The sequence below is a fragment of the Malaclemys terrapin genome, chromosome 25, assembly GCF_027887155.1.
Source record: "Malaclemys terrapin pileata isolate rMalTer1 chromosome 25, rMalTer1.hap1, whole genome shotgun sequence".
Classification (NCBI taxonomy): Eukaryota; Metazoa; Chordata; order Testudines; family Emydidae; genus Malaclemys; species Malaclemys terrapin.
The window spans coordinates 2,197,992-2,225,935 of NC_071529.1; the positions used below are offsets into that span (position 1 = coordinate 2,197,992).

A 27,944-nucleotide genomic window follows, 5' to 3' on the forward strand; every position below is an offset into this window, starting at 1 on the left:
GCTCTCACAGGGAGGTGAACATCCTGCTCACTTGTTCTTCCCAACAATGCAGGGGGAGGAAGGGGCGTTAACACATTTAGAGTCTAGTCTATTTTAAAACAATAGCATGCAATACAGGCCTCCAGGGGACACCTGTGCTGTTCCCTTTGTTAGAAGCTGGCCTAGATCTAGTCAGTTGCAGCCGTTACTTCTACCCGTTGCGCTCCTCTAGGTCAGTGGCTATTCTGAAGTGGGTTCCCTATGTGTGGGCTTCTGGGAGTCAATATGGAGTTGCTTTGGGGGATATTAAAGGTGTTAGTTAAGATTTAAAAATAAACCAGCAGTCTGTACATAAGGGTTTTTTGGTTCAGTACAAATGGAGTAAAACGTGGCTTCTTATACACTGTCAGTAAGTCTCCGATTCCAGAGTAGAGGGAAGAAATGGAACTGTTTCCTCAGCAGCTGGGTAGCTATTGAGGATAAAACCTTGCCCCTGCTTTACTCTCTCTGCCATCCCTCAGGAAGTGGAAAGCACATGTTTAGGTAGTGTAAGCCTTTTTCCTTTTATTTAGAATCCCTCTTTTTTTAAACAATATTTCCCCCCCGATACAAAGTTTGGCCAGTAAACGTTACATGGAAACTGGAACACGCATCGTATGGAATACAAGATGCACCGGATGAGGACGTTTAAAAACTTTCCGAGCGAAAAGTAGAACAAAGAAAAAAGTCTCCTAGCATTTTCCCAAAGGTTTCACTCTCCTGTCACACACACTCTCCAAATGACAGCTACCAAAGTCAACTCTGCAAGAGAAAAGAGCCACTGTCAATCAAGGGGAAGGAAGCGAGAAGCATAGGCACACGCTGTACCTAGGCTTAGGAGCCAAAAGAAACGAACCTGAGCAGTTGTGTGCTTTGGCTCCGCACACCCACTCACCTATGTTAGCTTCTTGGCTTTGTTGTAGAGTGAATCCACTACTTTACTCATATTCTGAATAGTCTCAAGAGCAGCTTCGTACGTTTTGTCTACTGGCGGCTCGTCAAAGATAATCAGGACTCCCTCCCCTTGGTCGAGGATCCCTACAAACACAAAGCTCTGGTTACACAGCAGTGCACGTGTGAGCGAGACAGACTTTCAAGGACTTCTTCTGTCAGATCCAGCCATCAAGTCTCAGGTCAGACCTTGTGCCTTAGCTGTGGTGGCCTCCAGGGTGTGGAATTCATTTCCACTGGCATTTATCCAGCCATCTCCCCATATTAAACATCTGGCCTTGCCCCTCCAGCCACGGTTTGTGACCACTGCTCCCCTAGCATCTCTCTCACCCTAGAGCTACATATTAGAGAAGGGTAGTTTTAGGGACTGGGGCGCGGTTCTACAACACAAAACAAGTGCTTCGGTGGAAACATTTATAAAAATGGTTTCCCTGCCTTCCGAGTTTTAGCTAGGCACATGCTAGAGAGAACAGTAAGTCTATCACAGTGTGCATGGAGGAAAGATGTCAGGATTTCCTCTGACGTACTAACCCCGGCACCTGGCTAACATGCTCTTTGCAACACTTTCCCAACATTGCAGGGGATGTGGAATAGGGGAGCCAGAAGGCAGCACTTTGGAAACCCACTTTGTGCGAGAGCAGCCTTCAAAGGGGAGGGGGGGGGAATCTTACTCGGGGGGGTGAGGGGGGAGATCTCCAACCCATCTCCAATTATCAGTATAGCGAGCTTGATTCTCTGATGATGACTCCAGCAGCTGGGAGCCTTTCATTTTCTTGATCCCTTTACCAATAAAAGGTATTTTCTACCCCTTTTGTATTCTGTTTCCACAATGCTTTAATCATTCTCTAATCAACATGGTTGTCCCACTGAGCGATCCCATGTTCATTCTGCCCAGCTAAGCTAGGAGGACTGGTTTTCTGTGCTGGGCACTCAGGAAAGGAGAACCTCTTTCCTGCTACCTCCCCCGAAGCTCCCATTGGCCACGGTTTCCCATTCCCAGCCAATGGGAGCTGCGGGAGGCAGTGCCTGCAGGCGAGGGCAGCGTGCAGAACCCTCTGCCCCCCACCCCACCCCCAGGGGCCACAGGGACGTGGTGCTGACCACTTCCGGGAGCGGCGCGGGGCCAGAGCAGGCAGGAAGCCTGCCTTAGCCCCGCTGCGCATCGCTGCCACCCCGGAGCCACTCCAGGTAAGTGGCGCCAGGCCAGAGCCTGCACCCAAACCCCCTCCTGCACCTCAACCCCCTGCCCTGAGCGCCCTCCTGCACTCCGCACCTCTCCTGCAGCCCAACCCCCTGCCCTGAGCCCCCTCCTGCACACTGCACCCCATCCTGCACCCCAACCTCCTGTCCCAGCCCTACGTTCATGGCCCTGCATGCCATTTCCCCACCCAGGTGTGGCCCTTGGGCCAAAAAGTTTGCCTACCCCTGTGGGTACTAGCCCTCCAGCATGAGGTGGATGGAAGAGTGACCTTCAGCTCTTTGCCAGGAGTTTGCCAAAAATTTCTGGTTTCGAGTGGAAGCCGTTACTGAGCATGCAGGGCACCAATGGAGCTCCCACTAGTCAGTTGGTGTCCCAAGGTAAGTCAGAGGAAGGTGGGTCAGAGAGGCTGAACAGCCATAGCTACCAAAATAGCAAATGTTCAGGACCTCCAGGATACAGCCCATAATCCTTTCAGTATTTTCCCCTGTGTACCTCTATTTGCGTTCTAGGCCTGTCAGCATCATCTGGAGTTAGAGTGTTATCACTCTAGGGCATATGCTTAAGTTTTGGAGAGAGAGACAGCAGTTAAGGGAACATGCACAAGCTTCTTTCACTTGTTCATCTAAAAATGGAGTGGAAGGTGTGGAAAGATCCAACAGGGTGCAGAGACTCACCATGAAATTTCTTGTCCAGGATCATCTGTGACAGTTTCCTTTCCACATCAGCCTGAAATTGTAATAGAAATAATCTCTTGAAGCTAACTGCAGAGCAGTGGATTTTACTACCCTCAACCCACAGACGTGGCAGGATAAAGATAAATGCCTCCAAGCAACATTTCAGCATTTGTTATTGAATATCTTTGCAAGTCAGATCTCACATACAGACTAGCTTGCAATTACAGTCAGTCAATTTTAGGCAAAGCAGGATATCAGAGCAACCATGACCAGGAACCACCTTTTAATGATCAGAGTTCCCAAGTGACCTATTGCCTTTTTGTGAAATACAGTACAATCTTCATTTCATACCTACCGGAATCAGCAGGGGATTTGGAGCATTCCTGCTTGACTCAGCAAGCATCTAGTTAGCTAAGCTTCACCATGCATCAGTCTTTGATGACCTGCTGCAGCCAGCAAGTGGCCCATTGGAGTCAGGCCTTTGTTCTCCAGTCTCTGCTATGTTAGTAGAACTCACAATTAAGGAATGTTTGTGCTCCCAGTGTGCGCTAGTGCCCAAGGGCTGAGTTACAGAGCGCACCATTTGGAAACGAGGCTGTATGGTGGAAGCAAGCATGTGGCCATGAGTAAGATACTCTCCATCACCTGACATGGCAGCTCTGAGATTAGAGCCTCTCGGACAGTTTGGGGCAAGGGCATTTCTGGGTGCTCTTGAGAGCAAGACTTAAGACTTACACCAACTGAGATGTTGCTGAGAGTCTCCTTTTATGCACCATGGGAAGTTAGCAGAGTGGGGATCTGTACAGTCATTGTGCCAAGTTCATCCCTGGTGAAACTCCAGTCAAGGGAACAACTAGTTTGACTCACTACCTTTTAAGAGCTTTTCAAGTCAAATCAAGGACCTTTCTAGAAGGCTTTGGCCCAGCTGCTCCATGACAGTTATCCCTGGACTGCCATTTGGATTAAAAGGGCTACGCTGGATTCAGTGAGGGGTTAGAACATGGAAAATTCTACAGCACTTATAGGGAAGCTCCTTCAGACTCTTCAAACGTAGAAGAGTCAGCAAGTGGTGGGAGAGGCAGGGGCAGGACCTGGGGACAGAAGGAGGGTTTTGTAGGGAAGCCCATCTCTCCCTAAGCAAAAGATACACTGCAAGCATCTTGTATGAACCCCTGCCCTCAAGGGTGTGTGTGACGGGGTGTACCAGGCCCTTTGAGGCCCCTTGCAGCCAATCAGAGCCCAGAAAGCGCAGATAAAAGCAGCTTCAGGGCCTGAGCAGGACAGTTCCCGACTGGGGCCAAAGGTGCAAGGAAGGGTGTCCACGCTGGCCAAAGGGAGCTTGATGGGCTGCATTAGTTGAACCTGGGAACAGGAGGACCTGAGGACTCTTGCCCTAAGGTAATGGACAGAGGTGAAGATGCCAGGTGGGAAGGGAACCATGGAATGTAGCAGCAACCAAGTTAAGGAAGCAGTACATGGCTGTTACCTAAAGGGTCCCTGGGTTGGGACCCGGAGCAGTGGGTGGGCCCAGATTCCCTCACTGGCCACTGGGGAAGTGGCCTAAGCCCCGAGGAGGGGATATGCCTCATTCAGAAGCTCAAGCAGAGGGCTGGAATTGAAAGGGCTCTGGTAAGGGCAGGCAGACTGACTGACTGGTGATCTCTTTGTTCAATCCCCGGGGCGGGGAAATATAACTTGAGAGATGACCTGGCTGGACAGCTGGGGCAGTGAGAATCAGTGAAGAAAGTCTCCAGGAAGAAAGACCTGGGGCAGCGCTCTATAACAGGGCAGGGAAGAACTTAAAGTTAGGCCTGAAGAGCCTGAGAACCGAGCCCAGAGACAGGGCTGAAGACACTACCAAGGGCGCAACGACAGTCATGGCTGGACCTCTGTTACCCCGGAAAGGGCTCATTCATGCCTACTGCCTGCGAGAGACCTGGCCGGTGGGCTGAGTTCTAGCGAGGTCGGCAGCCTACAGAGGGCCCAGGAGCAAACGAATAGAGGTGAGTGCACCCATCACAGGAGGGATTTCCCAACAGTGGCATTTGCTCTAGTTGTGGTGCAGCTGCCCACGCCTGGAGGTTTAATGCACTGAGTTATTTCATGGTGGTCATTTGACCCCTCGGTCTCTTTGCCCTCCTTACTAAACCATCCCACAGATTTCTAGCAATGTTCTTACCTTTGAGAGCTTGATGAGGCTGGATATGTGTTCCATCTATAAAGGGAGAGAAAGACCAATACAGATACAGGAAGTCAAGCTTTAGTTTTACTTTTACGACAGAACAACAAGGTATGGGTTCTTTCTACATGACAACTCAATACTCCAGCCATCTACCCCAGATGGGTTCCTTTGCTTCATCTCATTTAGACTTCAGACCACAATACAATTCGAATTGAAGGTGGACAGACCACAAACTGAACAGCTGAGTCATCATTTCACTGCTTCAGTCCAGATTTAAGATTGGTATGATTCCAGCCTCACCCATGCCTTGGCCGACCCCTTAGCGCCGAACACTGTCAATCAAGGCGTTACAAACATGCCCATCTAGAGCTTAATGAAAAAATGAAAGAGCATGCTTTTGACAGTTTTGGAGGTTCCCTCTTCAGCCCTTTAACAGCCAGTTATTTTGAGCGGAAGGTGACAACTTATGTTCTCAAGTGCCAGTCCACCAAGTGGTCAGCAGAACTCATCTGAGTGAATCAAAAGACTCCCTACCACTGTAGATTACTTCACCTAGCAGCCCCCTGCTTGTGTCTAAGCAGCTCACACACCAAGGATGAGGGGGGGGAAAGCTGCCATAGGTAAAAAAACACTTACCTGTACTCTAGAAAAGGGTTCAATGACTCGGATCAGATTTTGTTCCAATAAGTTATCATAGAGTTTAGCCAAATGAGTGTTGATGATGGGGTCGTCCCTGAGCTCCACCTTATAATCGGTCAGAGCCTACAGAAGACATGTGGGGAACAAATAATTAGGCTGGGAGATGATAGTGAAGACAGGAGACCTGTTGGGCCAAATCCAACCACCTGTCAGGGCAGACTATAGCCTCCCTCAGATGTTAAACTGCTACTATGCATTACTTTAGCCAGACCCTCAGTATCTGGTACCTCAGCCTAATGATTAGTATCTTTCTTCACATTCTTTAGAATGATGTGACCCAGAGGCTTAGGTAAGCAAATGCATTTGTTCTCCTCTTTGAGAGGTTTGGCATAACAGGGTAGCTTCCCGTCCCTGCTTCTTCTCCCCTCAACTTGTGTTTCTTCCTGAAGAATCTTTAAAAAGGCTTCAGTCCAGGAAGATCAATTTTTTAAAAAAAGCAATGGAAGTATCCAAATGGGAAACCATTTCAAATGAATGGAAATCTGAGCAGGCAGTGGATTTCTTCAGGCTTACAAGAAAGGAATATTTTATGCAGGAATGAGGAGAATGAAGAAAGGAAGGGGATACTAGCCACAGAATTTACTCCTGGGGGATTTCTTCCCCACTGTGCAAGTGCAAAATTAATACCCCCTGCAGATTTTACTTTCTCCATGCAGAAAAATGGATTCATGCACCCTTCCCAGGCAGTGGGGGTGGGGGAAAGGGGGAAGAGAGACTATCTGGTTAGGGCATCGGGAGCAGCCAGGGGCGATGTAAGTCACCACCTCAGGGGACAGGGCTGGTGTGACTCTCTCCCTCTCAGGGTGCTTCTGGAGCTGGGGACACCCTGACAGGTAGCTCCTACTGTGCACCGGGCTCCAGCTGCAAGTCCCGGCCAGCTGGACAGGCGGGGGCAAGGAGACAACTTCCTCTTAACCTGCACAGGCCGCTCCCAGGGCTGGGTCAGACCCACCCCGGGGAACCTCCCCCAGTTTCAGGAAACTCAGTACCCCCACCCTGCTTCCTGCCCCCATCACTCCCCAGCTGCAGCAGGAGGAATCACTGTGGGGGGAGCTGCCCCCATCTGCCCAACCCCCCACGTACCCAGACCTGCCCCACTGAGCCATACACTCTGCATCTGGACACCCCACTGCATCCAGACTCCCCTGCCAACCCCCACTCTTGCAACCAGACCACCCCCTGCTGAGCCCCCTGCACTCAAACCCTCACCCCGTCAAGCTCCACCCCACTGAACCCCGCACCTGGACCCACACCCCACTGAGCTGCAACCAGCTACACCCAGACCCCTCCACCCCATGGACCTCCTTGCTGAGTCCCCTGCACCCAGACCCCATGCTGAGCCCCATCCCCTGCCCCCCCAACTCAAAGCCCTCTGCTGAGCCCCAGCCACTTTCACCTGGATCACCTGCCCACCCCCAGAGTCCCATCCCTGCAATGAACCCTCCGATAAGGCCAGTGGCGAGCTGGAGCCGGTTCGCAAGAACCGGTTGTTAAATTTAAAAGCCAGCGTAGAACCGGTTATAAAGGGGCCGGCAGGTGGGCAAACTCCGGCCCGCAGGACCGTCCTCTCCGGCCCGCCTGAGCTCCCAACTGGGGAGGCTTCCCCGCTCCCATCCCTGCAGAGCCCTAGCGTGCCGCACCGCCAGCGCTCTGGGCAGCTCTGCAGCTCCTGCCGCTTTGAGCAGCATAGTAAGGGGGCCGGGGCTGGGATGAGGGGATGGATAAGGGGCAGGGAGCGGTTGGAGGGGGCAGAGGTTCTGGGGGTGGGGGCGGTCAGTGGAGGGAGGGGGTTGTCTAGGCGTGGGAGTTCCAGGGGTCTGTCGGGGTGGTGGTGGATGGGGTCGGGGCAGTCAGGGGACAGGGAGCGGGGCAAATTGGATGGGGGTGAAGTCCTGGGGGTGGGCAGTTAGGGTGGGGTGTCTCAGGAGGAGGTGGTCAGGGGACAAGGAACCGGGGGGGTAGATGGGTTGCGGATTCTGAGGGGGGCAGTCGGGGGCAGGAAGTGGGTTGGGGGGGGAAGAGAGATAGGCACGTGGGGCTTGTACTCACCGTGCGGTTCCCTACCAGGTCTTCGGCGGCAGAGTGAGAGAGAGTGTCTTCACTTGCTCCGGGTGAAGGACCCGCCACTGAAATCCCGGAGCAAGTGGAGGTCCCTCCCCCTCCCCGCCATGCCGCCGAGGACCCGGTTATTAGGATTTTGGGAGCTCATCACTGGATAAGGCCCTGTGCATCCAAATCTGCCCTCCCCCGCCACCACATCCGGACTCCCCACAGAACCACCCAGACTGCCCCACACAGAACCCTCTCACCCCACACCTTGATCCCACACACACTAAGCCCCTCCACACCTGGATCCTGCTGGGCTGAGCCTGCTTGCCCCACCCCTGGATTGGGGGGCAGGGTTGGGCATGCAAGATTCTGTCCCTCTCGCTTGCTGTGGACCCATATAGATATGTCTACTAAGGAATCTATTTGTCAAAAAAAAAATCCTGAATCTTTTGTTATCTGTGTGGTTATTCACATACTTGCTGACAGGTATTTTAAAATAAATTACCAAAATAATTGAAAATTGTGTAATTATATTGTGTTATTTTGACACAAAATATGCAAAATTTTGCAGAGTTTTAAAACATTGTGCACAGAATTTTTAATTTTTAGCAAAGAATTCCCTGAGGAGTAAAAAGTAGCCTTTTTAGAGTACTTGTGACTTGAGTCTGTAGGCTTCAGCCTAATCCCCGGTGAACACAAGTTCCCATCTTCCATAATTTAGTAGCTCCCTGGTCAGAAAAGACCAACTACATGAATAGCAGCAGGGTCCTGAAGGTCACAGTTAAGCTGGACCTCTCTTGGCTGGAGAAGGGGACAAGTTTACAGAGCACCAGGACCACTGCTCTGTCCCTCAGCATAGGAATTTGCTCTGTTCTGCTCTAATGTGGTCATTTGTCAAGTTTCACCTCTGCTGGTAATTCTTGAGAATTTTGCATTATTCAGTGTTTCCAACTTTCCTCCCTTTTCATATTAATAGCAAATGGTTTGTTAAGAGTATTCAGGCTTCAAACTTCATGTTGTTACGCAAATCATGTGGTACTGAGCCAGAACAGCACAAATGCTACAATCAACTAAGCAATTTAAAATGGTCTTTCAGTAAATATTCAAGCTTCAATTTCTTCTCACAAATTAGTGCTAGAAGAACTAGACCACTTAATTGTTCACGGAAAGCAAATATGGTCAAAATGAAGTTAGTTTTCAAACTCAAGCAAATACCACAAGAACATTCTTTCTGCTATAGCTTGGCTCCATCGTGAGCACTAAAACTTCCGTGTTTTCACAGTCCTTTGCAACCTCTTCCCATCTGGAGTCTTCCTGCTCACTTACCTTTTCAAAGTCTGCCAGCGATCGATTCTTACTGGCCTGTGCCACACGCTTTAGAGCTTCTGTCTGCAAAGAGAAAATGGAGCTAGTGTTAGTATTTGGGGGTGTCCAGAAAAATGTTCTGCCAGCTGAATGGAGCACAGAGAAAGTTCTTAACTACAAAAAGGGGGAATGTTCCCTTTGCAACAAAGTCTCATGTCTGTTTAATTCCATATACACAGAACAAGAACATCAGCTGACCACAGAGGAAGGAAAAAAACCCAACAGTTGCAGGTCACCTAGTATCACAACAGCTTCATGCTAACAAAGAATTGGAGTTCTGTAATGTTTGAGAGCTGCAGCAGAAGGATGCAGTTCCTGCCAAGGTTGAACACAGGGAGTAACTTCAGTTGCAGTTCTGCAACTTGCACATTTCAGTACTGCCTTCAAAAGTGCAAATTTAGGTATTTTAAGCCAGTTAAATCACATTTCACACCTCAGTTACGTGGTCTCAGGTTGGGGGGGGGGGGAGGGGAGTCAGTAGACATACTAGTGACATGGGCTGTATGACAGGAAGCACTTCCTGCATGCGAGAGAATTTTTTGTGTCTCATCTTCCTAGTAACTGTAGGAAAGAAGAACTGTAGACAGAAACATTACCCTGCATGTTAGAGTTGAGTATCAGTACTAATAAAGAACTAAAATGGCTCTGGTAAAGATATGCTAGGCCTGGCATATTGCAAGGATTCAGACTTTCAGATCACCCCATCATGATTAACAATGTGCTTTGCTCCCTCCCAATCCCACTTAATTGAGAACATTTCAGCAGACTCTCCCAAACAAACGGATACTATATACTGTGGGGAAGCTGGAAACATTACTTTTCAAGTTAATCAGCATTACTCAGACAGCGTAGCTGCATTAGAAAGGAAGTGTAGTCTAGTGGTTAGGGCACTGGTTGGAAATCAGGGAACATGGGGTTGTGTTCTCACATCTTCTGCTAACTTAGTGTGCAGCCTTGCGCAATTCATTTTCTCATCTATTAAATGGGGATAACACCTCCGTGGGGTCAGGAAGTAATATTTGAAGTGCTCAGATACCATGATTGCGTTTGGGGTTTTTTTTTTTTTTGCAGGGGGTGGAGAGACAACCAATAGGAGTATCCAGCAGTATCTTATGCAATGGAACACTGAAGTCCTTAAATCATGGTTTAAAGACTTCAAGGTGCAGAGAATCCTCCAGCAAGCAACCCATGCCCCACGCTGCAGAGGAAAGTGAAAAACCCCCAGGGCCTCTGCCAATCTGCCCTGGAGGAAAATTCCTTCCCGACCCCAAATATGGCGATCAGCTAAACCCTGAGCATGTGGGTAAGTCTCACCAGCCAGACGCCCAGGAAAAAAAATCTCTGTAGTAACTCAGATCCCATCCCCTCTAACATCCCAGCACAGGCCATATTTACCGCTAATAGTCAAAGATCAATTAATGAAGGAAGACTGAAAGGCTGAGAGAGTTTTCTATACCTGTCTTCCTGCATACCGCAGAGCAAGCTTCCCACTCACTAATGCCTGCACATCCTCTGGGCTGGAGAGAGAAGGGAAGGAAAAGAGCATTTACTCAACAAGCTTCACTGTGGTTCTAAATACAGGTATTAACCGTTACTTTTTCCAGCTGAGCCACAAACTTCCTGACTTTCTCATGCCTCCACATAAGTGCTCATGAAAATCATCTCGCTCAGGTTTTCCATTATAAAACTAAAATGTCTTGAACGTAATTTCTAATAAGAACCTGGGCATTCCCAGGAGACATGAGATTACAAGGCTCGAAGATTAAAGAAACAGAAGCTCTGAATTAGTTAAAAAAAAGAAGAAGAAGAAGAAGAAGGCAGCACTGGCTGAGTGTGGTTGCTTCAGTTGTGTGGTTAGCTACGAGACTGGAATAGGCAATTCCTGTCCTGCTCCAATGTAAGTGTTCTTCCCACAACCTATGTGCCACCTACGTGTTGAGCATGATTTTGCACAGCAACATGTATTTCAATGCAGTGATGGCTTTTGGGCTGTCAATTGAATCATATCCCTCAAATGCCTCATAAAAATAGGAGTAGGCTGTTTTCCAGTCCTTTTCTTCTGCGGCATGGATAATACCTGTTGAGAGAGGGGAAAACAGGCAGAAGTCAAACTCAGTTCTGCATTCAGCTGGAGGCAGATGAAAATGTGGCTGCTTAACACTGCATGTTGCACTTTACTGCAAGGGATACTTTTCCTTTAAACTTACTTATTCCTGAAGTCTCTAAACCCTAGTTCTCTCTTCCAAGTAGAGAGAAACAGATAGATAGCAAACTCAGAAAAACCCGCACAAAAGTTGTGGCTCTAGCAAGATAAAACAAGCAATAAAGTGCTGAAACATGTTGCACCTCCTCGGTCTGTTTAGATAATGTCTACAGTACTAGCTTCTCCAAATGATATACATTAGAAGAGTTATGGGACCACTGGAACGGCAGGTTGAAGGCATCTTCGCAAGCTCATTAGTACAAATTACTTAATCAGTTTTGCCTGGTCAGACAGAGGTTGTGAGCAACTGAACTGCTGCATGAATTTACACCAGACTAAATAGGGAAATCTGCAGCTGCAACAAATGGCTGTTTGCTTTTCCCTGAATAGCAGCAGAGCTAGGGCTTTCACTGTTGCCAACTTGTGAGATTTCATTACGAATCTCATGATATTCTGTGTTTTACTTAAAGTTCCAGCTCCTGAAGTCAAGTGAGTACATGACATTCTAACCTTTCATTTAAAGAGTTTATAGGCCTTATGGCTGCAGAGGAAAGCTTGAAAATATGACCCAAGTGCACCCAGGAGGCTTAAGAGCCAGAAGGCAAAGAAAAACCCCACAATTTATTTTTAAACCACTCATTTTGGGGTTTGATGTGTATGCAGTGTTGCCGCTCTCAAAAACATCACAGCAATGAAAGTGGTTTAAGAAAGCATGAGTCTCCACGTACAAACCGAGGCGATCAGAGGGTTGAGGAATTGTTATCTAGATCAGTTGTGAGCACCTCAAATTTTTACAAACTTGATCACATTGACAGCATTTCAATTGTGGTAACATGAAGTACCACAGCTGTCACTTCAGACAGAGAAGCCACATCACAGTCCGCTGATGCTGGACCCCCCTTCTCTTGAAGGGCTTTACCTGACTGCATGTCCAGTGCTGCCTGCAGTTTGGGTGGGCAGTAGATTGCATTGGCTGTAGTTCGTGCAGAGGTTAAAGCTGCTCTTGCTTTTGGCAGATTGCTCAGGGCATGGTATGTCTTGCTTTCTAATAGCTGCACTTCAACCAAGAGAGCCTTGTCATCCATCTTTTTCAACTCCCGCAGGAGCTGAGATCCTGGCAAGAGACATGAACAACAGCATTTGTAACTTGCTCCAAACAGCTCTTTGATCAGTGGGAGCAAATCAAGATCACTGTGGACAACAGCTCCTTCCCCAAAGTAATGCTGCTTTTCAGACACGCATTCAGTGCCTGGAAGAGTCCACGGTGCTCATGCCCACATTCTGTGGTTCTAAGAAAAAAAAAAAATGAAGGACGGGAAGCATAACAGTTCAGTCTGGATCCAGAGTACAGTAGTCTTGGATCAAAGTGGGATATGACAGAACTAGGGACAGGAGACCAGTTATTAAGATGGAAGATTTGATACAGCACTGAGAATGTAACGTTTTTGGGTCCCTACTAGACTGGTCATAACAGAACTCACACCGTCCTGTACATAACAGAACTCATCATTCCCCATAGCAGCCTCATTTTTAATTGGAAGCAGTGAACTATTGCCACCTGGTGGCAACTTACCTAGCTGCAATGCCTCTTGGTATCTCTTTGTATCGAAGTACAAAGACACCAGCCTTGCCTGGAGAAGAGAAAAAGAATCGCTGTGAGGAAAGTCAGAGAAAGGTAACAGATTTTGCAAAATGAAACTTGGTATTCTCATTAATTTGCACTTATTGGCTATGTTAGTGTTCTGCTTTGTACTGTAATGTTAGTGTTCTGCTTTGTACCAAATACTGTCTGGAAGCTCTGCTGGATCTAAACAACTGGGGAAAATACTCTCCCACCAAGAAAAATCTCTGTCCAAGTTTCCCCATAAAGGGCAACAAATCTTAGAATAATCATGTTGTCCTGTCATTTGCACAGATCTTGGGAACATAAAAAAAACTCTCTGCATTTACAAACACCGTCAAGTGGAAAATACAACCATATACTTTGTATCCATACACACATATACCTCTAGAGCCTGACGTAGGAAAGTCCTCTTCTCTGATTTGGCCCATTCAATACACTCTAAGCACAGGTCGACCTTAGGGGGGAACAAAAAAGAAATTTTTAAAACCCTCTTCTTCCATTCTCTTTGTTACAGGAAGATCATCCAACCTAAACAACTCAATCACTGTTCTATACACTGCAGTGACAAGCAAAATAAAATGGAAAAAAGTTGGTGTTGATTTCAACAGCAGTTAGCCTATAAGGTGAATCTTACCATATAGGTCCAAAGGCCTGTGCTAAATACCAAGTTATCTGTTACAGACTAATACTAACCTTACTGAAAGGAGGCGCGGGTTTAAGTCAATGACCTCAGAAGCCGAGATTTCACAGTACAGTCAATTATGACATACTTATCCTGTATGTTTCAATCAGCCTTGACTTTGGGATCATATACAGCCAAAACATAGCCTCACATTAGGTACAACTTAATGCACACACCTCCACCTCAAGGGTATTAAACTTGTGTGACTTCTGTAAAATGAAACTGTAGCAGGAACCAAGCAGAAGGCATGCATTGATCATAGAATATCAGGGTTAGAAGGGACCTCAGGAGGTCATCTAGTCCAACCCCCTGCTCAAAGAAGGACCAATCCCCAACTAAATCATGCCAGCCAGGGCTCACTCAAGCCTGACCTTAAAGACCTCTAAGGAAGGAGATTGCACCACCTCCCTAGGTAACCCATTCCAGTGCTTCACCACCCTACAGTGAAAAAATTCTTTCTAATATCCAACCTAAACCTCCCCGAATGCAACTTGAGACCATTACTCCTTGTTCTGTCATCGGCTACCACTGAAAACAGTCTAGATCCATCCTCTTTGGAACCCCCTTTCAGGTAGTTGAAAGCAGCTATCAAATCCCTCCTCATTCTTCTCCTCTGAAGACTAAATAATGCCAGTTCCCTCAGCCTCTCCTCATAAATCATGTGCTCCAGCCCCCTAATCATTTTTGTTGCCCTCCGCTGGACTCTTTCCAATTTTTCCACATCCTTCTTGTAGTGTGGGGCCCAAAACTGGACACAGTACTCCAGATGAGGCCTCACCAATGTCGAATAGAGGGGACTGATCACGTCCCTTGATCTGCTGGCAATGCCCCTACTTATACAGCCCAAAATGCCATTAGCCTTCTCTGCAACAAGGGCACACTGTTGACTCATTCAGCTTCTCATCCATTGTAAGCACTAGGTCCTTTTCTGCAAAACTGCTGCCTAGCCCTTCGGTCCCTAGTCTGTAGCAGTGCATGGGATTCTTCCATCCTAAGTGCACGACTCTGCATTTGTCCTTGTTGAACCTCAGATTTCTTTTGGCCCAATCCTCTAATTTGTTTAGGTCTAATTTGTCTAGATGTTATAACCTCATGGGAATGTTACAAGAATTGAGATAAAAGGGCTACATTTAGAATATAAACTACTTATTATCACTAATTTACCTCGTGTCATGATTGCTAATCACTGTCTGCCACTGTATATTACATGTATTTAAAAAAAACCCAGAGGATAAGAGTTTCTCTAGCATAAGCCTTTTGTAGCCTCAACATGACCACACCTAGGGTGACCAGATGTCCCGATTTTATAGGGACAGTACTGATTTTGGGGTCTCTCTTATATAGGCTCCTATTTCCCCCCATCCCGGCCCGATTTTTCACATTTGCTGTCTGGTCACCCTAACTACACCAGAAGTGAAACGTGACATCTCTGCTGCAATAGTGGAGGTTTCTCCTAGTGAGAGCAAAATGCACTTGTTCCCACAGGTAAGCCCACTGCTGCAAAAGGCACAGTTGAGGTGTTTTTCCTTTAAAATCATGATTTTAGACTCTAATTATATTGATTCAAACAAAATTTGAAGACACAAAATAACAGCCAGACGACTGCTGAGGTGTCATCCTGTCTGTAAGACAAATGAAGAGGAACTCCCCATGGTCTGTGTTGCCACAGACCGAGCAGAAAATTAAGCATCTAGATCTTATGGTTATGAAGAAAATCCCAAGTGTTAACATCTCTTCCTGGCTCCAATGCTATTACTGTTGCTCCCAGTTCTCTCGAAAAGCTGTAGCATGAAATCAAGACTACTCTGGGCAGTTTCAGCTCTGCTATTCAGGAGCAGCTGTGAAACTGACAAGAATAGTGTCCTATCTGCTGCTTGAGAAAGCTATGATCAGCAGCAGAGACAGGCCTGGGAGATATTCAGGAGCAAGGATCAGTTACAAATGGAAACTAAAGGAGGGCAGAAGCCACCTCAGCAGGCAGGTGAGAAAGCAAGCTCTCTTTTCCAACAGCCCAGTTTAATCCTACACAGCGAGAGCCAGCGGCTGAGACAAAGGATGGTGCCCTGAGCAGTATCCAAGACCACCAATCCCTGCCCTTCGTATCAATTGGGAACTGGGTCACTGGGTTTCTCACTGAGCTGTTGCCACAGGCCATTGCTAGTAGTGCCCCAAATTATATGGGCCTCTGGCTTATAAAAGTCTGAAGTTTTTCAATCCCTTAATTATATGAGTTACCCAAGACCAGAGGAGGATGAAGTATCAGAGCCAGAACTTCAACTCAAGAATCACTTTCCCCCCAAGAATCCCTGCCAAATTAGCTCTGGAGCAGCAACGCAGCTACCAATATTCCATCCAAGAGGTGGTAGTGTTTCTGTAGTTCTGAAATGATCTCTACAGTACACTAATACTTCAGAATTCTATGCACTTCTACAGCTCCTTCCATCCAAGAGTACTTCATAAACATTAAACCTTTCAACATCCCTATTTCAGAGAGAAAGGAAGCAGAGGCAGAGAAGTGACATTTTGTCAGTCACACAAGTATGTAGAGGTGCTGGGAACAGAATCTAGATTTCTTGACTCCCTGTCCTGATCTCTAAGATGACTATGCAACTGGCATCATAGGGTTTCATTTCTCCATGCTTCCCTATCAAGCATATTTGGCTTATAAATACTTTTCTAACTGCTAATCATACAGACTCTATCATCCTGGGGTCAAACAGTGTGGTTCTTCTGGCTTGCAAAGAATCACCAATAAAATACTTTTACTGTTGGGAGTCCCGGTGGTATTCTTCCCTATACAAAGCTATTTTGTGGCTTGCCTCCCGACAATGCCTAACCTCTGGGCCTGGCAGCTCAGAGCCCCGGCGCCTCTGGGCCTGGCAGCTCAGAGCCCCGGCGCCTCTGGGCCTGGCAGCTCAGAGCCCCGGCGCCTCTGGGCCTGGCAGCTCAGAGCCCCGGCGCCTCTGGGCTTGCTGCTTTAGTTATGAAAGTAAAAAAGATTGCTTGAGCTCCGGCACCTAATTGCCTCTGCCCTGGCACCTCTTTCATTACAAATTAAGCACTGGCTCCCGAGTATGTCTGGAGCGGAGTATTTTGACTGAACTAGGTGACATCTCCCAGGCATTACTCGGAGATGCGGCTACAGTACTGTGCTAGCTTCATCAGCAGAGTCATGTCTGCCTCTCACTGTGTCCTTCTTTCCGGACTGATTTCTCCAACTACTTGAACATGTACTAGTCTTCCCATAAAAGTTGCTCAGATTTTTCCCAGTCCCCCTCATTCTCACTTCCTACCCCACACCAGCAGAAAGCATCAGCTATACCAAAATCTACAGTCACCCAGTTTGAGGATACTCAGAAGCTGGTTGCACACACCTCCTAAAACAGCTGAATTAACCACTTGGCCCAAGAAACCCAGCCTGGGGAGCTAAAGCAAATGGGATGAAACTTAACCAAAGGCTTAATTTAGACTGAATGTTGTGAAACCTTTCCTAGTGGTGAGATCTATTTGGCTGAGATAGTCTCCTCAGGGAAAAGATGAAAGCTACATTAAACAGAGATTGACTATGCTTGATGGAGTCATCCATGGATTAGAGAAGGAAACAAAGGCAGGACTCCTGGGCTCCATTCCTTGCTCTGCCACTATGGGCAAATCACTGTGCCTCAATTGAGCAATCTGTAGTATGGAGTAATACTTGTCTGAAAGAGGTGTTGCGATATGGGGTGCTTTGAGATCATACGCTGAAAGATGGTAAGTAATATACACCAAGCTCCATCCACCTTCTTAAAACTTTTATAAAACCCAATTATTCTATAAACCATTCCAGGCACTCACCACTCTGGTCATGTGTTGTGACATATTGCGCCTACAGACTGAGCTCTTTGGAGCAGGTATACTGCACCTCATGAAGCATTCTGCACCCTGATCACACTATATAAAATTACTAAAACTGTACATTTAATAGCAGGCAACATGATTCTCAGAAGTTTAGATAGTCCAGGCTAAGAATTACTTCATTCCTAGCATATTGAGGCATCTAGAAAATCAAGTAATTTCTTTCAGTTTACATAATTACACCTGAATTAGATTTAGAGTAGCCAATATTTTATTACATAGTGAGCATGTCCTGTGACACAATACAAATAATTCTTCGCTGGACAGCAGAACAGATCAGCTGACAGTGCTATAAAAGCCTTTGAGGAATGAGCTCCTGTCTGAATTCAAGGGGTCTCACCTCCTGTCCTGTAGCTGCCTCCATATCGAGGAACAGATCAAGGAGAGATCGGACTAAACGGGCTGCCTTTGCTTTGCTGATGGAATTCAAGAAGGGTCGAACATACTTCAGAAGTCCTCCAAGTTCTGTATTCAGGACAAACGAGCCATGAAAGAACAACATTTGGGCATTCAAACTACAAGACACACAATAGTTTAACGTTATATTGCAGTCTGGGTCTACACACAGCAATATTTATTATACCAATGCTTGAAAAAAGTATATCCTTCCTGTAAGTCAGTGGTAAGTGATTCCCAAGGAAGAGTCTATAGTAGTTACATCAGAGACTTCTGGGTTCTATGAATGGCTCTGATGCGGACTGATTATGGGACCTCTGGTAAACCACTCAATTTGCCTATTTATAAAAGCATATAGCAATACTTACCTCAAGTGTGTTTTAAGACTCTTAATATTTGAGAAGTGCTTTGAGATTTTTGGATAAGAGGGGCAATGGAGTTTGTAATGCAAGTGTATTCTTTGCCTGCTCTTGTTTAATAATTTAATGTACCCTCCCTCATCCATCTTCACAAGAGACAGGTCAGATTCACAGCATAATATACATTCAACAGAAAGAATAGTTATGAACGTGAAATTTTACATACATTTTCCATCATGTGCATTATTTTAGATCTTATTTTCCAGTAAACTCATTTTCTGCTCTGCTTATTAGTTTCTCTTAATTTACACGTATGTAGTGCATCTCAACTTAGTGTCGTGAAGCCCCAACAGATATGGGCTATACAATACAGATCACCTAATCCTACACTGGGATGGAATGTGACAGCGAGAGCATTCAATGCTGCACAAAACACCACATCAGTTTAGGAAAGGAAGAGAAGATGTATCCAACTGAACTACCTGGAGGATTTAGGAAGGCAGAGCCATTAGAATTTTGCCAGGACTCTCAGTTAATAGCTCTGCTCTTGTGATAATCACAATGGGATCTATAGTGACAAGTTGTCCTGGTGTCCGATTACATTCCATCTGAAAGATGACATTTCCAGCAGCACAGCACCCCCTAGCAGAATGCTACGGCACTGGCTCAACTCTAAGGAAGTGTGTCCTTATTTCCTGCACAATCTTAAATCTCCCATCAGGTACTGACCACACCCAACACTGCTTAGTTTACACAATCTGACAGGGCGACAGTAAAAAATGGCACAGCTATGGACTATCAATAGTACACTACGATTGCACAATTTGTTTAAGATACCAGATAATCACTTTACAATTCCTAATTCTTACTTTAAACCAAAAAAGGAGAAAACTGAAATCCAAGAATTGGATAAAGGTTTGTTTTTTTAATCTCTTTATTGAAATTACTATACAAAGTGCATTAAGTTCTTGTTGCTTCCCATACATTTCAGTTTTTTTGGGAGTCCAATAAAGATAGTCAAGAAACAATATTCTTTAATACTGTATGTATTACTATATTTTGTGTTATTGCATAAAAATTCTCCCAGCTCTACAAGAATGTGTAGATTGTTTCCTCATACTTTTGGAGGAGTTCACATTTGTTTATTTTTAAACCCTTAAATCAATAATTACATCACAAACCAGATTAACATATTGAATTCTATCCCATGCTTAATTTAAAAGTATTCTATCCCACTTGGTAAAGGTGGTGTGTTACCATTTCCATGCATGGGAAGCAGATCATTTTAGCACAAATGAAGCCTATTAAGATTAAGTGTCTCTTCAAGTTCAATGCAAGCTGGTTTGTTTCTTGTAATGATACTTGGGCACCACAAGTCATGAGTATGTTCACAACGCACTGCTAGGATTGACATGGGGAGCATGACAAAGCAGCAGTTAATCTCATAATCTGCCTGAGATCACTTTCCGCAAGATCCTTCCAATTTAGGAGTTATTACTGACTGAATTTCTCCTATGTTTGAATCTACAGTGACCAGGAATTTTCATTAGTGTCCTGGCCTTTTCATAAAACAAATAACGTTATTGCTACTTCACAGGCCAGCAGTGGAAGTAACAAGAGATAACAGCTTTAACGGACCATGATTTTGGTGGCATTCATTCTTAAAAGACTCATTCCACTGAAAGCTCCTAAACTTAATAAGCCACCTAAGAGAAGTAAAAGTACTTGTCATTATAGGGAGAAGGCAAAGATATCTCTTCAATGGCTTGTCTCATAAGGAATGCAACCCATCACAATAGCAATAAACTGACAATGGCCTTTTCTCCCAGTGCCACAACAAATAAGAAGTTTGCCAGATTTAGAATAAAACCTCTAACATAATCTTCCCTCCTGCAGTTAAAAGGGCTGCCTCTGGATCTGCCCGTTGGATTTAGGAGGAAGGGAGCACATAGGCTGAAGTGACACAGCAGATGCAATGATGGCATGAAGACACTAGTGTTTTCCCACTGAACATATCAGGCAAGGCTCATTTCCCTCCAGACATGATCCTGCCTGCTTAGCTTTGGGTCATATGACTAAGTTAGCTAGTAATTTCTTGTCTTCTTAAGCCCCCCCTTCAAAATCCATCAGTTTCTCAAATAACACAAGGCACTACCTCATCTCCTGGGCACAATGCCTCTGCAGCATCCCCTGCTGGTCAGGACCAACTCAAACCTAGGTCAGCTGCATAAAGATGCAGAATGCTAATAGGCCAAAATTCCTAAAAAAACAGGATTTTCAGGTTAAACATTCAATGAACATAAATATTGCACCTGATTTAAACAGCCTTGCTCAACCCCGCCTGGTAATTCATCAAGTTTTATTTCACTAGAGATCTGATTCAAAAGGAGGCCTAAAATGTTGAGTCACTGGGAGCAAGACAATAAAATCCATACATTTTACTAACTTGTGGCGGAGGGATTATAAATTCATGCCAAGAAGCTGCAAATTCCAACAGAAATTTCTTTTCCCTTGGAATTACTGCTAACTGTTTTTAGTACTTTCTAAGTAAGTGTAGTGTTGGTAAGGAGGGAGTGACTGACAGCCCTAGACAACTGGTGAACAGCAGCCATGAAGTATTAAGTCTGCTGCTCCGTGACAGGAAAAAGGCAATCACACACTACAGTGCCATTCACCAAATCCCTGACCTGAGGGAACAATGACAATCCTATGGTGATGAGCAACAGTATGAGATTGGATTGATGAAGGGGTAAGTTAGTCCCTGTGCCAGTTTATTTCTTAGCCTCTCCCAAGACAGATGACAATGGGTCAACTGCAGCAATGCCTTTTGTAACAAGAACATTCGTCCATTAGCAAGAGACTATCAATTTATTTCATGTTAACAGCAGTTTAGTGGCATGAGCGCCCGTTCTAACTTTCAAGCCCTACCAAATCAGGCTTTATCTTCCTTTCCTAAACTATTTTTGAGTCTGTGATCTTAATTTCCTAGAGAAGAAAGGTTCTGTAGATCACCTCACTCCACCCCTAGGATTTTTAATTATTGTCCAGAATTTGCAGGAGACTTCCCACTCGCTAGAACCTATGCTGCAAACTTTGCATAGCATTCCCTACTGTAGTACTGGAGACATTTTGGGTGCGACTCTCCACAAACATTATAGCACAGTATTGGGTTCTCAGTCAGGAAACTAGGAAGCTTTGATCCTTAGGGGATTTGGGGGAGGCAATCAGTGTGGCTGAAATGCTATAAATCTTTGACTGCAATTTGTTTTGCAGTAGTTATAATTAATTCCCTGTCTGCTTTTAAAATCCTCTTTTCACCAAGGCTTTTGGGAGGACTGAAGAGCAATACCAATGACAAGAGGAAAATTTCTTCTGGAAAATACCAGTAGTAGAGCAAAATTTATAAATTTAAGCAGTTTCATTCCTGCTGTTTATAACACAATGAAACTGATGAGATTTTTGAAAATTTCACTGTTTTTAGGCAGCAAAACAGAAATGTGGGGAGGTCAAATTCAGAGGTATAAGTGTAGACCCTTAGACTGCAGGGAGTCTTTTGCCCCAGCCTGATGTGAAAGTTAGCGTAACTTATGTACAAAGGACCTGGAAGAAGGCACAAGAGATGACAATTTAGGATCTAGCCTAAGAGTAATTTACACACACCCTTTCAATTTTGCTATCTTCACACAGCGGATGACAGAAAAATAGCAGCATCACTTCCACCAGGTTGGGGAGTAGAAAGAGGCATCATCTCTTTCTTCTGACCTCCACCTCCCAGCACAGCCCTGGGAAGCCCAAAACCTTCAGCTTGTCCTGATCCAGGTGCATGCACTAAATGAGCTTCTCTGAGTGCTAGTAAATCTGCTCTTCCTTCCCAATCTTTCAGAGCACCCTTGTTGTAGTACAGGGGTTCTCAAACTGGGGGTCAGGACCCCTCAGGGGGTCATGAGGTTATTATGTGGGGGGTCGCGAGCTGTCAGCCTCCCCCCCACCCCGCTTTACATCCAGCATTTATAATGGTGTTAAATATATAAAAGTGTTTTTAATTTATAAGGGGTGGGGGGGTCGCACTCAGAGGCTCGCTCTGTGGAAGGGGTCACCAGTACAAAAGTTTGAGAATCACTGCTGTAGTAGAACAACAAGGAGTCTGGTGGCACCTTAAAGACTAACAGATTTATTTGGGCATAAGCTTTCGTGAGTAAAAACCTCACTTCTTCGGATGCTGTAGTAGGTTTACTGTTCTCACTAGCGGGCATCTGGTACATAAAATCCTGACTTTCAATCAAGCACCAATTTATAAAATTAGTACTAGTCTCAATTGAGAATGTTTTGGTTTGGTGGTAATCCCGTTAACCAGCCATCCTAGGAGGTCACCCAAAGTGCATTACCTTGTTTGTAAAGTCTCCTGTCTCCAACTTTTATGACTCAGCAATACCTAGAACAGTTTATTCAATCCTCTCTACAACTAACTCTGCTTTATTTTTAAAAGAGGGAACTAATTTTGTATTGGTGTCATCTTAAGTTACCAGTTCAGAAAGGAACAGTTTTTCTGCATTTAGGGCAACACTGGAAACAATCCACTCTGTCACAAGCTATGTTCAATTGCAAATCAGGATGTGGCAAATGTCTAGAATACCCAGACATAACTAATTTATACCAACATATAAATGAAAAAGCCAAAATATGTACTTATTTATGTAAGTGGGGAATAAAACATCTGACTTTTAGAACAGACCTAAAACTGATCAATTATTATTTCAGACCCCTCAGCACTTTTTAAAGAGACTGCAGTACTGACCAGGACCGCAGAGTTAAACTCTAACTTGGTTAATTACATTCTGTTCACTTACACTTTCCAAACAACTTCAGTTTGTTAAAAAAAAAAAAATATGTCCTGAATTATGGTTGTATATGGCTAAACTGCTGCCTGGCTACACTACAGCTGCACATCTGCAGCGGATGGAGTGAGCTTTGTCTGAAGTTGGTGTATCAATTTGTGAAGTCCTTTTGGATGAAAAGTGCTCAATAAATGCAAGATCATTATTCTCCACCAAAACCTGTTTCAGAGTAACAGCCGTGTTAGTCTGTATCCGCAAAAAGAAGAACAGGAGTACTTGTGGCACCTTAGAGACTAACAAATTTATTAGAGCATAAGCTTTCGTGGACTACAGCCCACTTCTTCGGATGCTTATATGCATCCGAAGAAGTGGGCTGTGGCATCCGAAGAAGTGGGCTGTAGTCCACGAAAGCTTATGCTCTAATAAATTTGTTAGTCTCTAAGGTGCCACAAGTACTCCTGTTCTTCTTTCACCAAAACCTGCTGAACTTTCACTGTAAGAAGCATGCTATCTTAGAACTTTTCAGGGAAACTAAAGATTGGAATATAACTGAACCAAACAATTACTGATTAGAGACGTTTCACCCATTCCTCTCCTTCCATACATCTCCAAAAGAAAGCCTGTCACATCTTCTCTTATATAGAGTTGGTTGGGAATTTTCCAACACAGTTTTCCATCAGTAAATGTTCATTTGTGAAAACAATCGCCCAATTCAAAGGCATTTGAAAAATAATTTAAATTCTTGAGGTGTCCCATTTCAACATTTTCCTCAATGAAAAGTTTTGGTTTTTTATTCAAATCAGCTTTTAATGTTGAACTGGTTAATTTATGCTAAGTGTAAGTTTCTTTTTTAAAAAGGCTGAAGTCCTCAGTGTAAAGGGGGAACCGGGGGTGGGGTGAGGAGGGGGCTAGGTTAAAAAAAAAAAAAAAAAAAAAAAAAAAAAAAAAAAGATTTATTGGTTTGCAAAAATTTCAGATTAACTTCAGAACAGGGAAAAAAAGTTTCCAAATCTCAAAGACTCACGGGATAGAAAGTAGCTCCCTCCACTCCAGCTCTACTCTTATATTTGCATCTCCCTACAGACCCATCAACTTGTGTGTACATGCATGTTACAAGAACGCCAATGAGTCAGAACTCGGGCTTACCTTCCGCCTGTCCAGTCTTAGCAAGAAGCGCCCCCAGTTCCAGGATGCTCTGCTCTTTAACTTGCACTGCCTCCTCATCATTTTCCTGAACATCGCGCTTCACTAGAAGAAAGTGGAACAATACCATTTCAATCAAAACACAGAATCTACATAATTACGTTTTTCACTTCTTTCCAGAAACTAACTAGTGTGTCAGGTAACAGTGGAGTCAATCTGGCTGGAATATTTATTACACAGAAATGTTAAGCACTTAGCTTTAGAAAGCTTAAAACCAGTTATTTATCTAGACTTTAGAAATAGTTGCATCTAGCTGACAAAATTTCTCATGTCCTGACAACAGGTCACATTTCAGATTCATAAAGTGTCAGTAAGACCTCTCTAGCTGTTCAAGAAGGACTGTTCTAAAACAAGCATCTATGGTTGCACCATATGGAGTGTTCTAATAAATGACATCTTCTAAATGATGACATCTCAAGCGTAGAACCTGCAAGCTGGGTAAAAAAATAATCCCTTATTGCTTGGTGTTAGGATCTTTGTTTTTACTGGTGTTGTGTGTAATGTTGCAATCGCTTGGCCAAAGCTCCACAACAAAAATAACGCTAAGGCTGTATGAAGCTGTGAAATTAATCTGTTTGCACTTGCATGTCAGATACTGCAGGCATTACTGGCTCTCAGTTGCAAAAGTTGGAGTGCTCTCTCCTCATAAAGGTTTCATACTTTTTGCTACTACTTAGTGCTTTACAAATATTAAATCTCCAACAACTGTGAGACAAGCAAGTATCCCCATCTTACAGACGAGGCAACAGAAGAACAGAAACGTGAAGAGATTTACTTGACTGAGACTACAGAACTGGGATTCCTTGCTTCCTTGTCCAGCACTACAGCTGGAATTAGAATTCAGAAGTTCTTAGTTCTCACTGTACGGGACAAGACCTTATGGCCCCCGTAACTTAATACGCTCAGTATCATAAGCAAAGTAATTTTGCTTTCCCCAGCACAGAAGGTCTAATTATAGTAAAAGAAATACCCACTGCCTTAAAAAAAAAAAGTCTACTATAGCTTGTCACATCTCTCAGTTGATAACAAATGTGATCAAGCACTGGAATGGGTTCCCTAGGGAGGTGGTGGAATCTCCTTCCTTACAGGTTTTTAAGGTCAGGCTTGACAAAGCCCTGGCTGGGATGATTTAGTTGGTGTTGGTCCTGCTTTGAGCAGGGGATTGGACTAGATGACCTCCTGAGGTCTCTTCCAACCCTAATTTTCTATGAAATAGTTTGTGGTACCATTAGTTTTGACTAGGACTGACTTGACAAGAAGTCATAGGTATGTTTGACAGACCTGGAAGGTGCCAAGCAGTAATTAACTAGTGTCACATCTCTAGTTAACATCACAGGATAAGCAAGCTTCTCAGGAACCCTAACCCTGAAATCACACCACACAAATGTGTATATTATTTAGTTTACAGTGTGGACCTCATTGTTCGCCCAAGGCCGCCAATGCAATAGCAAGACATATTATATATTTTTATTGTATTTCCTTCTACACAATCTCTTTTTTAATATGTAGTTCACCACCTGCAGAATAGCCATCTGAGAGGTCTATTGAGATTATACAGTAGCCAAGGAGACATTTAACTGCCAAACACATAGCACCAGTATTTGTTCAAAGCCCTATCCTCAGAAATAAGTCACCTATTACAAAGAATTCAGAATTACTAATTTGTTTGGCCGTTCATTTCTAGGGCTTCTTCTCTCCCCATCCTATCCCACGATCTACATTACAAATACATTCTGGGGACCTGAATTAAACATGGTTGTCCCCTGACATAACTAGGCCACTGCTCCATTTTGTAGTTTTGGCATGTCTCTGACTCTGCTAAATCCTTAAGACAGTCCCCATGACAGTTGTAGTTGCAGTGTAGGAAGGTAGCACAAATAAAATGAAGTGGATTCCTGAAACAAAACAAGTTACACTGAAGATTTCTGTAGTACTTCTTCAGCTCGAACCTAGGATTCCAGCTCAACTGTTTTTGTGTATGCACTCAGCATACCAACACTTCCACCTGAGGTTATTTTTGCACTGGGAAACATTCATGTACCCTAAAAGGCAATTCGACTAGCATTACTACTATACAAGAAAAACATACCTCCAGCAGAACTCCTTAGGCCTTAAGGGTGGCAAACACTAGACAACTAGTGCAGACCTCCCTCTGCTGACCTAACTTACTATAGCACTTACATGCTACAGTGATGGAAGCTACTGAAACCCCTAAACAGGCTGTATCCGTGGATTCTCACTGGATGCTATTGGGATACACTGTTCATGATACTCAGTGTGAAGCAGTGTTCATGGATTTTTCCAATCTGAGAACTGTATAGCTTTCCCAGTTCTACAGTATGCCACCATAGCATGAGCTGCATAGTAACACTGAAGGGGTAAGCTGCTTAAAAAAAACAAACTTTCAAGCATGGAGAGATGCAGCAAAACAGTATCTGCTCCCCACCTAAATTCATAAATTAAATTTGCACACTAAGAAAAGAAATGCTCTCTAAACCATTAGTGCTTAATCCACAAATTGTATTCTCTCCCCCTACACAGAACCAACTGCAAGTCTGGCCAGCACTTAAAGGCAAGGGCAGTTCTCACCCTGGGTTCAAGGGCCACACACACACACCACTTATATTTCGATTACTCATCAGCGGATGTTGTCATCCTGCTACCGGCACAATAACCCAATATCTGGCCATACCACCCTCAGTAGATAGTCCCTAACAGGACTGTGGCACAAGAATAACTACACACAATCAATTGTAGCCTCAGAAGCCTGTTGCACTTCAGAGCACCTTCCTCCAGCAAGCAGTGGGTGGAAGTGACACAGAAACAGACCCCGGGTCCCTCTCAACCCCAGATCCCACCACTGAGATGGCTGCAGAAACCAGACCCACAGACCCCACGCTAGGGAGACAATCTTCTTATGCAAAAGTGATAACAGCAAAACTGTGCTCGGTCCCTTCATTCCTCAGCTGAAGGGAACCGGAGAGGGATGGCGCCGTGCCCCGGGGAGAGCGGGCTGACATCAGGGTCACCCTCCAGGTCTCATCCAGACCAGGACAAACAGTGCGAGTGCGAGTGCTCTCCACCACGGGGAGTTGGGGGTCACCCCCCTCCCTTCCCAGAGCCTCGCTGGCATGACCGGGGGGGGGGGGGGAGAAACGCCAGCCCCGGCGGAGCGGAGCGGGGCTGCCCCTTCCTGCCATGGGGCGCCCCCCAGCAGCGGCAGAGACCGGGGCCTCTTTAAACCCCCCCGGGCCGGGACCCCCGGGCCCGAGCCTGACGCGCTGCCCGGCAGGGCCTCCCGGGACCGGCGTGAATCAGCAGCGGCCTCCCCCCGCCCCGCCGCTTCCCCCTCCCGCGGGCTGCGGCCTGGCGCCCCCCGGCTCCCGCGGTGAGTCAGCAGCCGGCCCGGCCGGCTCCCCCGCGCCGCCGCCGGGCCGAGGAGCGCGGGCTGCGGGCCGGCCCCGCCAGCGGCCCCGCGCCGCTCACCTATGGAGTGCAGGATCCCTATGGAGGCCTCGCGGTCGGTGGCGAGCAGGGACTGGGCTCGCTGGAACTCCAACACCGCCGCGGCCGCCATCTTAGCCGCTCGCTCGCTCCCTCCTCGCGCCG

At 45.6% G+C, this 27,944-nt stretch overlaps 1 protein-coding gene across 1 annotated transcript; it reads right to left on the reverse strand.

Annotated features, from left to right (window-relative positions):
- Positions 1 to 523: 523 nt before the first annotated feature.
- On the reverse strand, positions 524 to 27,944 carry PSMD11 (proteasome 26S subunit, non-ATPase 11). The gene is made up of 14 exons (XM_054014292.1): positions 27,822 to 27,944; positions 24,279 to 24,380; positions 17,883 to 18,007; positions 13,349 to 13,420; positions 12,916 to 12,973; positions 12,262 to 12,456; positions 11,072 to 11,216; positions 10,596 to 10,656; positions 9,101 to 9,163; positions 5,663 to 5,788; positions 5,024 to 5,059; positions 2,845 to 2,896; positions 914 to 1,056; positions 524 to 780 (listed from the first exon to the last, which is right to left on the reverse strand). Exons 1-13 carry the CDS (start codon positions 27,910 to 27,912, stop codon positions 914 to 916), a joined length of 1,269 nt encoding a protein of 422 aa, XP_053870267.1. The 5' UTR covers positions 27,913 to 27,944; the 3' UTR covers positions 524 to 780.

Bases quoted from the DNA above. Each gene is read 5' to 3' on its own strand.
- PSMD11 (XM_054014292.1), bottom strand. From the start codon at position 27,912: ATGGCGGCCGCGGCGGTGTTGGAGTTCCAGCGAGCCCAGTCCCTGCTC. The intron at 10,657-11,071 runs GTAGGTGGCACA...TTCTCTCTCCAG, and splicing joins TGCAAAATCATGCTCAACAC to CCCAGAGGATGTGCAGGCAT. The intron at 2,897-5,023 runs GTAAGAACATTG...TTACAATTTCAG, and splicing joins GCCTCATCAAGCTCTCAAAG to GCTGATGTGGAAAGGAAACT.